This window comes from Paroedura picta, chromosome 4 (genome assembly GCF_049243985.1).
Source record: "Paroedura picta isolate Pp20150507F chromosome 4, Ppicta_v3.0, whole genome shotgun sequence".
Classification (NCBI taxonomy): Eukaryota; Metazoa; Chordata; class Lepidosauria; order Squamata; family Gekkonidae; genus Paroedura; species Paroedura picta.
In genome coordinates, this window is record NC_135372.1 from 124,026,095 (window position 1) to 124,039,139 (window position 13,045).

At 44.7% G+C, this 13,045-nt stretch overlaps 1 protein-coding gene and 1 long non-coding RNA gene across 4 annotated transcripts in view; one reads left to right on the plus strand and one right to left on the minus strand.

Annotated features, from left to right (window-relative positions):
* Position 1: 1 nt before the first annotated feature.
* On the plus strand, positions 2 to 5,430 carry LOC143836338 (uncharacterized). The gene is made up of 3 exons (XR_013230575.1): positions 2 to 134; positions 2,156 to 2,359; positions 4,054 to 5,430. It is a non-coding gene; the product is annotated as an uncharacterized LOC143836338 (long non-coding RNA).
* Positions 2,017 to 13,045, minus strand: part of GDAP1L1 (ganglioside induced differentiation associated protein 1 like 1) — a 47,325-nt gene continuing 36,296 nt past the window's right edge. The window contains exons 4-7 of one of the 3 annotated variants that reach the window (XM_077335506.1): positions 12,252 to 12,349; positions 8,794 to 8,856; positions 8,307 to 8,421; positions 2,017 to 3,508 (exon numbers count right to left, since the gene is read on the minus strand). In XM_077335506.1, coding sequence (XP_077191621.1) covers positions 3,165 to 3,508; positions 8,307 to 8,421; positions 8,794 to 8,856; positions 12,252 to 12,349 — 620 coding nt within the window. In that variant the 3' untranslated portion in view covers positions 2,017 to 3,164. Of the gene's footprint in view, positions 3,509 to 8,306; positions 8,422 to 8,754; positions 8,857 to 12,251; positions 12,350 to 13,045 lie in introns of all 3 variants that reach the window. The other 2 variants (XM_077335505.1, XM_077335507.1) reach the window with 2 other exon arrangements.

Here is a 13,045-nt window from a genome sequence, read left to right on the forward strand (position 1 = left end):
GTCACTTGTAGTGATGTGACTTTAAGGGTATGGCAGGATGGTGTGGCCTGCTGACCACTTCCAGGGGCCCTCGAAGCCTGAAGAATATGTCAGGAATTTCTCCGTGGTAAAAAGGTTGGAAAAGGCTAGTCTAGGTAAATCGATTTTTGTACATACAGAGCAGACTGTAGCAGACAATGACATTCAAGTCCAAATCCTGTTGTAAACATACGTCCCAAGTCCTGTTAAATGGAACTTTTACAAAATTTATATCTTTATCACATCTCCCTTCATATCTCACTGTTCGTGCACGGTGCAACATTTGTTAATGACTACATGACATCCCTCCCTCCATTCCCCCCTTTTGACTTCCATTTTATGCTCGCACACCATGCAACCATTAGCGAAATGGTGTGCACTTTCCTTTAATTCAAAGATAATAATTGTAATCTAGCTTCTGATCCTGTGCAATGCATAGCTATAAATGTAAGAAGAAAATTGGAATGATAAACATTGTGACAAAACCTAAATCCAAAGAATGGTTTGAATGGGGATATGGTGCAGCATATGGTGCAGCATAGTTAGGGCATTAGTTGGCCTTGGGTTAGTCATCTTCTTCCAGGACGGCTGAGTTGGGTACCTTGCTTTGTCTTTGGAATACCTTTAGACTCAGTCTAACCTTCACAATTTCTGCAGTACAGTGTAGAGACTACTGAGTGTTTCTGAGGACACCCATCAAAGCGCAACTCAGCATCAAGCTCACTTGGGCCAGTCATATTCTCTCTGACTAACCTTCCTTAAGGCACTGGCAACCCATCCCGTATTGAGTCTGCCATGAAAACCCTAGAGGGCGTCACCCCAAGGGTCAGACATGACCCGGTGCTTGCACAGGGGGTACTTTTACCTTTAACCTTCCTTAAAAGATTGTTGTGACAATAAAATGGTGGAAAGGAAGAACTATGTACACTGCAACAAGACTACTGGCTTATCTAGTCCAGCATCTGGTACCTCACAGCAGCCAACCGGTTGTCCTGAAAGGCCCATAACAGCGGTACAGCGATCACCACCCCCATCAGCAACTGGCATGCCAAGAAGCTCTCCCAGTGAACATGGAAGCCCCATTTAGCCATCACTAATAATGGCTCTTGATGGACAGGATGGCACTTGATGTCAAATTACAGCCAACTTCTGGTGACCCTGTAGGGTTTTCAAGGCAAGAGATGTTCACAGGCATTGCCTGCCACTGCCTGCCTCTGCATAGCAATGCTTGTCTTCCTTGGAGGTCTCCCATGCAAAAACTAACCAGGGGGCCAACTCTGTTTAGCTTTCTGAGATCTGACAAGATCAGGCTATCCTGGACATTCAGCTGATGATTGGCAGGGGATAGTGCCACAGGTTCCATATTCCAAAGCAGCCATTTTCTCTGGGAGAACAGATGTTGTTTGGAGATTGATTCTAAATCTGGGACATCTCCAGGTTTTAGGTAGAGGTTGGCAACCTCCCTAGAAAGCCCCTCCTCTAAGCTTAGAAATCTAGCTGGCCCAATAAAATCAGAGCCCAGTAGCACCTTTAAGACCACTGGACTCTGATTTTATTGTGCTACTTCAGGCCAACATGGCTACTCATTTAAATCTAGCTGGCAGTTTGTTATGATTAATATTGGTAAGAGAAAGGCATTCTGTACATATTCAGAGGCATATACATATTCCAGGTCTTAACCATGGGTTTGAGATTTAGTCTTGGGTCTAAACCAGGGGTAGTCAAACTGCGGCCCTCCAGATGTCCATGGACTACAATTCCCAGAAGCCCCTGCCAGCATTCGCTGGCAGGGGCTTCTGGGAATTGTAGTCCATAGACATCTGGAGGGCCGCAGTTTGACTACCCCTGGTCTAAACCAATCCCTGAACACGTGAAAGTGAAAAATGGCAGAAGTACTCTCATACCTCTGCGTGTGCACACACACACACACACACACAAACCTGCACACTTTTGGAAATGAGTCAACTGATGCAGCACACATTTAGAAATGTAAAGCAGTTACTCCTCCCATATGTTTATTTAGGATCTCAGAGCTGTTTTTCTTTTTAAGCGTGAGTAGCAGTGATGCTTATTATTCTTTCCGACATGCAAAAGGCACAAGAAAGTGAAAAACGTGATTTTTTTTTTCTGTGCAAAGTGTTTCTAAGAAAATACACAGCGAGACAGTAACCAAGAAAAGCTCCGAAAGGAAGAGAAAACACAAAAGTCCAAATAACAGAACTCCTCTGGAAATGGCTTCAAACTTAATGAAAACAGTCATGTTGTTAAGAGTCCTGAAAAGGCTCCGTTGGTGAACGATGCTTGGCAAAATTCATGAAAGAAGCTGGAGGCAAACACCTCGGTAAGACAGAATTTCATCTTTTGAAATCAAGATTACAATCAGAAAGACCACTAGCTGTTAGCTGTAGATACAAAAAATTAAAAAAATAGTAGAAAGTGGATACATTCTAAGCGCAGGTCAATAAAAATACTTGATTGAATGGAAAGAATGAAAGAGAGAGATAGATAGATAGATAGATAGATAGAGAGAGAGAGAGAGAGAGAGAGAGAGAGAGAGAGAGAGAGAGAGAGAGAGAGAGAGAGATTTCATTTCCACCGGAAGCCAGAACTTTATCAACTACTGTGGTTAATTGATCACATTCTCTTTCTGTAAAAGGACCCTGGTCATCACATTACATTACCACAGTTCAGAGGAGAGAAAAAGTCCCTGCACTCGTGGGAAAATATGTGCTATATCGCCAATAGACAGTGGGGGGGAGGGGGGAGTAAGGGTACAGAAGAGACCCCCTTTTGAACTGTTTTGTTGGGGCTTATCACATCTTCTGATGCCACTTTACTGTGCTCAAGGGCAGTTTTGTTCTACGGTGCTTGTGTAAGCCTTAGACACGGCTACCGTTTACAATTTTTTTTATAACAGTTAAATCTAAATCAAAAGGCTCTTTTCCCCTAAAAAAAAACAAGTTGACGCACTGTTTTTGTTGACTCACTTCCTTGCAGTACAAGTTTCTACTTCTAGACTATGGAATGTTACATTAACAGTATAGTTATTCATATTGGTTTCAAATTTTTCATTACATTTACTGAGGATTCATCATGGTTTCAACACAGCACAGAAGACACCGAACTAAACACCAGAATGGCCAGCATTAGATGTATTTTTTCTTTAGATACCAATAAGCAAAATACCCCATCCCCCCTAGAGATCCCATGAGGAAGGAGGCTCCGAAAAAGGATGGGGGTTTCCGTTTGACCAGCCTGAATGCATTGGGTACCACGGCCGAGAGAAGGGTGGTGTGTATGTCTCCCAAAACTTTCCTGAAGGCAAAGCGTTTTTGTATCCTTTCAAAGAAGTTCTGTAAGTTGGGCCTGCTGCCATCTTCCCAGTATTTCTTAGAGAGTCCTAGAAACTTGAGGCGGTGCAGGGTGGCTCCCAGCAAGATATCAGCCAAGGTGAAAACACATCCACAAAGCCAGAGTTCGCACTTCTGTCCTAAAGAACAAAACACACAACACCGACAGTGTCAAAAGGCACAGTACAGTTCCTGTGGAGATGCGAGATCAATATTTTGCTCGGCAAGCTTGATTAGATCTTCCACTGCTATATACTGAATCATAGGACTATGGTTGTCACTTGACCGGGGCTTTCGCTCAGGAGTGGTTTAAGGATTTGCAGGGCCCACAGAACAAGAGACAGCTTAAAGATTCATGAGGCCCTGGCAGAGTAAAATTATGGCAGGAGCAGCCAGACTGGGAGCAGAGGGACTCCCCACAGTGGAAAGAGGTGTTACTCGGAGTGTCCTTAAAGAGGGAAAAGGAGGAGGAGAGATACTATGGAAGTGCAGGGTCACAGCACATCCGCCCCTGCTCTCACCTATGGAGGGACATGCATGGGTCAACCCGGTGCTGCTGAATCTCTGGTTCATTCCCATCCAAGTTGGAACAAGGAGCTGGAAATTGGCCAGCCTTTGAATCTCAGATGAATGGGGAGAGTAAATTTTAGACTATAACTAAAGTCATTATTTCACTATTTTCTAGTGCCTGATCTGACCATTGTTTTACACAACACGAGAAGCAAAAGGACCTGGCAAGGCTTCGTCTCTGATACAGTACCTTTTCCCTGTTGGTCCTGGCAGAATGGAATAAAGCAACAGGCTCTGAAGACAGTGAAATCAACCACTTTGCTAAGTTCTGTATCATCTGGTGGCAACTAAACATTATTGCCTGAAGGGCAAGGGAGAAGGGGGGCTCAAATAAAGTTGATCAAAGGGAAATGCCACACTTTATTAGAGGTTTATAAAATTATGCACAGGATGAAGAGAGATGACAAAGAGAACTTTTTTCTCCCTCTTCCCTCTCCCAAAATACTAGGGCATCCAATGAAGGTGATGGGTAGTGGATTCAGGAGGGACAAAAGGAAGCACTGTTCTACACAGAAAGTGATTAAAAGGTGGAATTTGCAGCCAGAGGATTTAATAATGGCCATAGGCATAAAAAGGTAAAGGTAAAGGTATCCCCTGTGCAAGCACCGGGTCATGTCTGACCCTTGGGGTGACGCCCTCTAGCGTTTTCATGGCAGACTCAATACGGGGTGGTTTGCCAGTGCCTTCCCCAGTCATTACCGTTTACCCATCTGTAAATGGGGATCAGAGTCCCATCTCATGGAGGATAAATCTATCAATGGCTCCTAGCCAGAGTGACTGAGGGGAACTGCCCACGTTCACAGGCACTAAGCCTCTGAATCGCACAGGCAAGAGGCAGCATTAGGGGCTTCTATGCCCTGTTGTTGGCCCTCCAGATGAACTGATTGGCCATGGTGAGAGACAGGATGCTAACCTAGAAGGACCACTGGTCTGATCCAGCAGAGCCCTTCTTATGTTCTTATCTGTCTTGAAAGCTGTATGTTTTCATTATGCATTGTGGGTGACTTCTGTCAGTACTACTCATTGATGCAGATGTCAGATTTAGCACTGCAAAATAAGCAAGCACATAATTCCTTACTTTGTATCATTAATTCTACCATTGTTGCAGTCTTGCATGATTTATTCTGCTTCTCTTGGTGGAAATAGCTACACAGGGTCTTGATGTTCCAATCCTTCCACTAGAAATCTGCAATTCTAATTTACAGGGACTAGATTATAAACTCCCTTTAGCTTCTGAGATTTCATCACCTAACATTAAGCGTGTTTCTGAAACCCTAACAATCTAGAATTGTTTTAGCTGCAGCTGAGATAAACTGTGTTCCTGTAACTCAATTTTAACTAGTGAGAGTTGGAGATTATAATATTGTAACTCAGCTATTATCCTGTGCTGTGTTTCATTACCGTAGGTTTCCTTGCAAAGTTATGCATGCCCTTGCAAAAAAGAGGTAACCAAAAATAGCCTTTGCAATCATGACTCTTAACAGCATTTGCACTCCTAATTGCAGGTTGCCTTTTACTGTGAAGTCTATCACCTTGGTACTTTTGCAAGTAGCTCACCCATACCAGCTAAGGAATTTCCAAGCACATTGTCGAGAAGAAAACGTTAGTGGCTTGAGGTACAGCAGTGGTCCCCAACCCCCGGTCCGGGGACCAGTACCGGTTTGTAGATCAGTCGGTACCGGGCTGCGGCTCCTCCTCATCTGCCTTGGGGGTTGCCCTAACACTCTGCCGCTGGCTCACCTTTGGTGCTCTCCAGCAGCCACCATGGCTGGGGCTCCCCCTCAGTGTGGCACTGCGCAGCTGCTGCTGGCAGTGCCCCCAGTGGGTGGCACGAAGTCAGGGGCACTGCAGGAAAGCAAGCGGAGCAGGGGCTCAGGTGGCGGCAACATCCCTCGGCAAAAGACCCCCCCCCTGGACCTCAGTAAAACTGTCAAGTGTTGACCAGTCCCTGGTGATAAAAAGGTTGGGGACCACTGAGTTACAGGACCCCTGATGCTGTTCAAAGCCCTTTGAAAATGCCCAGTACAGGCCATCCTTCAAAATCATTAACAGGTACCCTTATTAGAAGCGTTATGTTTAAGCAGAGGAAAGGCTAACCTTTAATACTCTGCTGTCTTTGTTGGGAAGAGACGTCTCTAGGGTTCCCTGCTATGTGAGCCAGCTAACTCTCCCTCTAGATAATGCATGTTTCTAAGTTCACTAAGATTCCAGGCTTCTGAAGGAGAATTATTGCGGGGGTTTTCAGACACATTTTCCAATCTTGTTTTGGAATAACTTTCTAGATCTGTCAAGAGCTTCCCTCCTGCTGAGACAGCACATCCTGGCTTTTGCCTTTTTCTCTGTCCTTTCCATTAGCATTTCCTTTCCTGATCCTTTAGCACAGTGGTCCCCAACCTTTTTATAGGGGGAGGTAGTCTTTTGCCGAGGGATGTCGCCGCTGTCTGAGCCCCTGCTCCACTTGCTTTCCCACTGGCGCCCCTGACTTCCTGCTGCCAAATGGGGGGCGCTGCCAGCAGCAGCTGCCCAGTGCCACACTGAGGGGAAGCCCCAGCCAAGGCGGCCGCTGTACAGCGCCAAAGGTGAGCCGGCGGCAGAGTGGCAGGCCAGCCCCCGAGGCAGCAGCTGGGGGGGGGGATGAGGAGGAGCTGCGGCCCGATACCAACTGATCCACGAACTGGTACTGGTTTCCGGACCGGGGGTTGGGGACCACTGCTTTAGCAGATCTCCTTTTGGATTACGGTGGACTTCTGAGAGCAAGTCAGCAGTCTGACCCTACGAATGGGCAGTCCTCTATGACATCAAAGGACGAATGCTACCGTAAAGTGGATCTGATTGTCACATCCACGGCTGATGCTTTGACACCACAGTTTACCTTGTTGGCCAACAACTGATGGCTCAGGGGCAAAGGGAGAAAGCTGGATTCTGAGCTGGTATAGCACAGCAGCATTAAGACTTATTTGTGGTAGGAGGTCATAGGTTCCAATCTCATTTTTAGCCATAGACTCAAGAAATGGCCTTAAGCCATTTCTATCAGCCTCAGAACATCTCCTTTAAAACATCTCCCTTACAGGGTGGTGGTAAAGATTAGTGTGATACTGCAGGTAACACACTTCTAACATAAGATATTAGAAGTGTGACTCTTTACTAAATTCCATGCGCGACCTTAGCCAAATAAAAGAACAGCGGCGTATATCAATGTTATAGGTATTCCGAATTACACTGTTGGGGGAGCAACAATGATGACCTCCCTTCCTTTTGAACATTTTGCAGTGCTAAGCTCAGCATCCACCAGGACCAGAAGGGCTGAGGATGAACACTCTAAAGATCTTCAAAGTCTGGATGCTGGCCTGCTGCTCAGCACCATTCAGTGGCTGGGCGCCTGACTATCAGCTGTTTGATGGTTCCTTGTAACAGGAAAGGGGAACAAAAGGCTTGTGGGCTTAGCTACACCCTTGTGGGGCTTCTGAGTAGAGGAAGGCCACTCCCAAGCATAGTAAGACCCTTTAAAAGGACTGAGGGAAGAGTATGTACCAGCTGTGCCTCCCAGTAGAGGAGGGAGTAGAGACAGGGGACAGGATTTGGGAAAGGGTGGTGTTCAACCCGCATCCATATTGGTCTGATGCCAAGGTAAGGTGTTTCATCAAAAGCTCGGCATGCAATGGCCATGGACTGGGACCCAACGCACCTCTTATGTGCACAAATCAATTATGCCATGTCCCATTGCCACACACAGGCAAGATGGCGCATGCTCTTTCCAAGGAAGTTAAGTTATAAAGCAAGAACATGAAACCCAAATGGGCTGAATGACCACCAAACCACCTGCGCCACAGATGTCCAGCAGCCACATCCAGAACTGCCCACTCCCTTACCCCCAAAAGCCACTGATGGTGATGGAGGAAAGGCCCAGAAATCAGGCCAGTAGTTCCCTTTCAGCATTATCATCCATACTCCATATTCCCATCTATCAAACTACGCTTGCAAAAAATCTTTTCCAGTACCTTCATTCGCTAGCCACATCCCTGGGCCTGAGCATTCTCCTCAACAATTTATTTTAGTGGATCTGCAGTACAATCTTAAGCAATAATCCTGCCAGCCTCGGTCTGATCTTGCTATTACAATTGATCTCCAGAAGACCAAGGTCAGCTCCCACTGAGAAAATGGTGGCTTTGGAAGGTGATCTCAATATCCAACACTATACCCTGCTGAGGTCTCCCCCCCCCCCCCCAAAAAAAAAGAAAGAAAAGAAAAGAAAATCCAGCTATTTCCCAAGCCAGAGCAGGCAACTGTATTTCTAAGCCAAATGACTTCAATGCCCTTGGAAGGGTATCACTTTCCTTAGGATTACACTCCATGCCAGATTGTACATACCTTGGTATTCGATTTTCCTCTTCTCCAGCTCAGCCTCAATCTGATCTAGCACCATTCCCAGCTCCCCCAGGATTTTCTTCAAGTAGTTCACATTGTCATGTTCCAGGATTTTGGCCTAAATTAAAAATAATGGAAGCTTCACCCCAAGCTAATCATGCAAGAAGACAGTATATTCCTAGAAGGATTCTCTTTACAAATCAACGTTCACACTATTAGAATGAGAAGTCTTTTATTTTGTTAAAAAAGGAAGGATAAATTAAAAACTCATCGGGATCTGCACATTATTTTAGATACTTTAGTGAAAAGATTGCCTCTTAGGTAAAATCCCATTCGCAAGCAATTTTTATAAGGGAACAGGATTGTAGTCTACTACAGTGTTTGTTGAATACATCACCTTCCTTCAGTTGTATGGTCTCCTGCCTTTGTAACCCACTTTCTACGTTACGGCCTTAGTCTCTGTTTTCCAATTCTGTAATCTGAGTCTTACTTCATTGTTTTTTGGATTTCTTTGCTGCTTGGCTTGCATTGACTTTGATATCTTGTCATCTGCCTAGCATTTCAGAGAAAAGGGTGGGCTATAAATGAAGCACGTAAAATAAAGTCAAACCTCTATTAAAGCATCTGGGAATTTTTTTTTCACCCAGGCATTTGGAAACTGTAAGATACGGTGAATAGATGACAAAACTTTGTGTCTTATCAGAGGATGGAATTCTTGCTCCTTAAGTGGTACTGTTTGGCCACTTGCCAGTCCACAACCAATAACGTAGGAGAACCGGCATATATAGCAACAGGGCATGGTAGCAAGGCCTTTTGGGAGAACTGGATTCTTGGCTCTCCAAGAGAGCCTCTGGCAAATCTACATGCTGATTATGGTTCTATCTTTTACCACAGGACACTTGTGGACACACTGAAATTCTATTCTAGCATCAGTTTATCAGGTGGAAAATTAAAAGAGGACATTTATTTTGTCTTGGAATGAGATTGACCAGAGAAATTCCTGCAGAATCATTCCATGTCCACTCAATAAATACGAATGAAAACAATCTGAAGAGGAATCACAGTATGGCCTCTGATGAATGGCCTCTATGCTAGAAGGTGGTAAAACCATTTGGGACACGATTGCAAATGAGTTAAATTCTAGATCCCCACTTTCTTGTCACATTTCTGCCAGATGGGAGGAAAATGTTATGGCCCTATTTGTCACATCATCTGCTGATAGCAGTAAATCATTACTCATTTGTCACATCATCTGCTGGTAGTAGTAAAATCAATGGAATCATTGTTTTCCCTAGAAATAAAGAAATGGCCTCCAGTTGCAGGACCAGAAATGAAATATCAAATGAAATCAGGTAAGGCACCACCTCCTAATTTGGTGCCTCCGGAGTTATTTAAAGTCAATGCCAACTAGTGGGCCAAGATTTTGACACCTATTTTTAATGAGATTAATGAGTCAGGTATCATGCCTACCTCGTGATGATGTGTGTAACAATAGTCCCAGTTTATAAAGAAGGAGATCCGATAGATCCGTGTAATTGTCCAATAAATTTATTGTCAGTGGGGGGCAAGTTATAGACTTCTCTGCTTTGTAAGTAATTGGAAAATATTATTATGCGTAGAGGATAAAATTATTCTGGGATGAGCACAAGCAAGATTCTGCAGAGGTATTTAAACAGTTGACCACTGCCATGCCTTTATTGTAGATAAATATCTAGCTCAAAGGATGGCATATTGGCTGGGGCCACCATGGATCTTAATGCTGCCTTTGACTTAGTGCCTAGGGAGAGATTATGGGATAAACTGAAGAAATAATCTATTGATAAGTGTCTCTTATTTTTGATTTAACAATTATATGATCAGCCAGCAGCTCAAGTAGGATATGGTCCATCTGGTGAACTGACTAGAGCTATTGCATTGAACAAAGGAGTGAAAAAAAGGATGTATCCTTACTCTTTTGTTATTTAATTGGTTTATCTGTGACCTAAACTCTTATATTCCCAACTCTATGATTCTATGAACAAGTAACTTTGTGTGTGGTTAAACCTTTGATGGCTATAGTAAAATCATGTAATTCTGGTAGCAAATCTTAGGCTTCCCCCCCCTTCTCGAGTGTGATGTCTCACTGTTTATGACTTTTGTCATGGAAACTGCAATTAAGAAGAAATATAAATGAATTACACATAAGTGATAATAGGTTAACCAATGCTTCAATACCCCTGTAGAATAGGGGATTTTGGTAGGTATAGTTATAAACAGTTCAAGGTCAAGAAGCAAAGCTGCACCTGTCAAAATCCCACAAGGAACTGTATCAAATGGGAATTGGGTTACACAGAATTTAAACAAGAGTTCTAGGTAATAAAACAAGTGTGGATCTTGAGCCCCTTGGATGGAAGGCTGAGTCAACCTTGAGCCGGCTGCTGGGATCGAACTCCCAGCCTCATGGTCAGAGCTTCAGACAGCATGTCGGCTGCCTTACCACCCTGCGCCACAAGAGGCTCTTCAAACTATAGCACAGCATAAATTCTTATGGACCAGATATAGGAAAAGTGGGCTGCAAATCATGGAAGCTTATAATAGAATACAAATATGCTTACTTTCAGGGTGCCACAGGACTCTTGTCAGTTTTTGCTACAACAGCTTAATGTGGCTGGAACAAGGTAACAGAGAGAACCTAATTGGATCCCACTCAGTATGGGCCCATTATGCACAGCCGCTGAACCGGTGATTTCGGGTCACATGGAAAACGCGGAGGGGGAAGATGCGACGCACACCGGTTATGCACGGGACGGGAAGCAACAGCAGCAAAACCCAGAGTAACCGATTATGCATGCGGCGATCCGGGCGGCGCTTCTGGTTGCGCCCCGGAAGCTGCGCTATCTTCCGCGTTTTGCTAACACGGCTTTTTTGGCGGCATGCACTGAAGCTGCGGCTGGTTGCAGCCGGCACTGTGCGTTATCCGTGATTTTAGTCACTGCCATTCCACTCCGAATGTGCTTTATTCCCCCCTTGTATAATGGGTCTATCAGAATCCTACTCAGGTCTACTAAGTGGGGCTTGCTCCGTGGAAAACATGGTTGGGATGGTACTATAAGACAACAAGAACAGATGTCCTACGGTAAACTTACTCTGAGGAATATTATTTGGATCTGGGGAGTTTTAAAGACAAGAAGGAGAGTGATCTTCAGGGTACCATTTGGCAGCCAAAATAGCAGGAATCGGCACTGCATATAGCTATGAAGGCAATGGACAGGACTGGCAGGGGTAACTGGTGGATATGATCTGTACTTTGAAAAACTGCTGGTCTCAGCTCAACAGCAACTGGCTTCAGCTGAATATCTGTCACTTGCCTTATGGTTGCCAGCCTCCAGGTGGAAGAGATCGTCCAGAATTACAACAGGCTACAGAGATCAGCTCACCAGGAGAAAACGCATGTGTTGGAGGGTGAGCTCTATGGCAGGGATAGTCAACCTGTGGTCCTCCAGATGTTCATGGACTACAATTCCCATGAGCCCCTGCCAGCAAACGCTGGCAGGGGCTCATGGGAATTGTAGTCCATGAACATCTGGAGGACCACAGGTTGACTACCCCTGCTCTATGGGATTATACTCCAGAGACTCCGACTAAACATAGTCTAGGATCCCTCTACATGGATATCCCCCCCCTGAGATTTGAACACTCCTAAATAAACCAGTTGGCCAAGAAGCATGGATGATTGTTTAAAATATTTTAAAGTTTTAATAATATATTTAAACTTGACTCTATTATTTATTTTTTTATGAATTGTTGGCAGCCAGCATGCTGGGAGGGGTGGGGTATCAATCAGCCTGGAGCTGAAAATATAAACAACGCCCATCCTCTATAGAAATGGGACCCCAATGTATTTTGTATTATGTTCTTGTCCCCTCCCCTGCCATAACAAAACCCCTGTTGCTGCTTCAGTGGTCTCACCATGAGTTTCTTTTGTTTGGAAAGATATGGCTCTGTTAACTGTGGCTCCTCTTCATGGTCTAACTTCAGAAGGTCCGTGCTGGCATTCTCTAGATGTCCTGTGAAAGATGGAGAGGGAATGAATCATGGCAGGTTCTTCTGGTATTTCATCTCTCTCTAAATAAACTTTTAGCTGACACACTGTCAAAGAACACTTCATCTTTCTAGGAAACTGTCATACCTACCTGAATTAAGCACGCTGAGAAAGAACTAGCCACACAAGAACTGCTTAAAAAGTAGTTTCATAAATCAATATGCTGGCTGGGCCTTCAAGAGAAGAGGTCTGCATTTGCTTGAGCCCCCCCCCCCCTCCAAAAAACAAACAAACAAAATCAAGTGCAAAGTCATACGGGACCTGGAGATCCCCTAGAACAGTAGTTCCTAAACATTTTCAGGCTGCCCCTGCCTTGGTTGCCAGACCACATCTTTAGTGCCCCCCCCACATATATGAATACACACCTCCCTCCTAGTGTTAGTTCTACTGCAAATTCGAAACATGCTATATTGCCAACACTTCTTTTTTTGTTTTGTGCAGTGTCCTTGTTTTAGTCTGGAAAATCCTTATCCATGATTCCTCTATATATTTGTGAAACAGCCCGGGGGATGGAATGTGTCTGGCTGTCCAAATTGGAATAGGGCCAATCAGGGTGTAGCCAGCAGCTGCAGCCTGATTGGCCCTGCCCTCCATGCCTGGACTCTAGCCACTTTGCTCTCAGATGCACCTCAGTGTCTGGAGCCAGCAGCAGGTAAGGGGA